General features: G+C 35.9%; 1 protein-coding gene across 1 annotated transcript in view; it reads right to left on the bottom strand.

Moving 5' to 3' along the window:
• The window catches only part of apex1 (APEX nuclease (multifunctional DNA repair enzyme) 1), a 12,049-nt gene extending 11,663 nt beyond the window's left edge, over positions 1-386 (bottom strand). The window contains exon 1 of the mRNA XM_048619055.1: positions 299-386. Coding sequence (XP_048475012.1) covers positions 299-386 — 88 coding nt within the window. The remainder of the gene's footprint in view (positions 1-298) is intronic.
• Between the last annotated feature and the right edge of the window lie 261 nt (positions 387-647).

The following is a 647-nucleotide window of genomic DNA, read 5'->3' on the forward strand; positions in this document are numbered from 1 at the left end:
TAATTTCAGTCATCCAACAACTGATTTCCCTTGCCTGGCCAATGAAGACAGCTTTACAGTTTGCACTGGTTGAAAAACATAGGCCTGGGAACGATTTTCCACGAGAGGGCAATGACGATCAACACGAATAATCATCATTGTCTGTACTTTTCACTTTGCCTTAAGTTTAGCTTACACACAGCAATCAAAAGTATTCATTTCGTTTTTGGTTATCAATGTCAATGATGCTCTCCTTAATTTATTTGTCTCATGTTAATATTTCCAACTAATGATGACGATTATGCTTTTTACTAATTACAACAGTCAAATACCAATAAAATTGCTGTTATCTGAGCATTGTTTTCGCCAGTATCTATATCCTGAAGGTTGATTTGTAACCTTGGCATCGTCGTCAAGCTTTTTTGTTATTTATCATCCATAACTTAAAGATACTGACCATATTTCCTTGCCTTAAGCAATTTCTACAGCGATGGACATTTACCTTCTCAGACAGCATTGTGAGCTGATCATTTTTGTTTGAATGAACATTTGCATCTGGAGGTGACGATTCCTAATTCGAACAGAGCTGACAATACACTTCCAAGCTAATAACATCTCAGTCTCTATGTTTAACAGAATAAGTTTCACAAAATGATCAGACGTGATAA

Source organism: Rhincodon typus, chromosome 42 (assembly GCF_021869965.1).
Source record: "Rhincodon typus isolate 14 chromosome 42, sRhiTyp1.1, whole genome shotgun sequence".
Lineage (NCBI taxonomy): Eukaryota > Metazoa > Chordata > Chondrichthyes > Orectolobiformes > Rhincodontidae > Rhincodon > Rhincodon typus.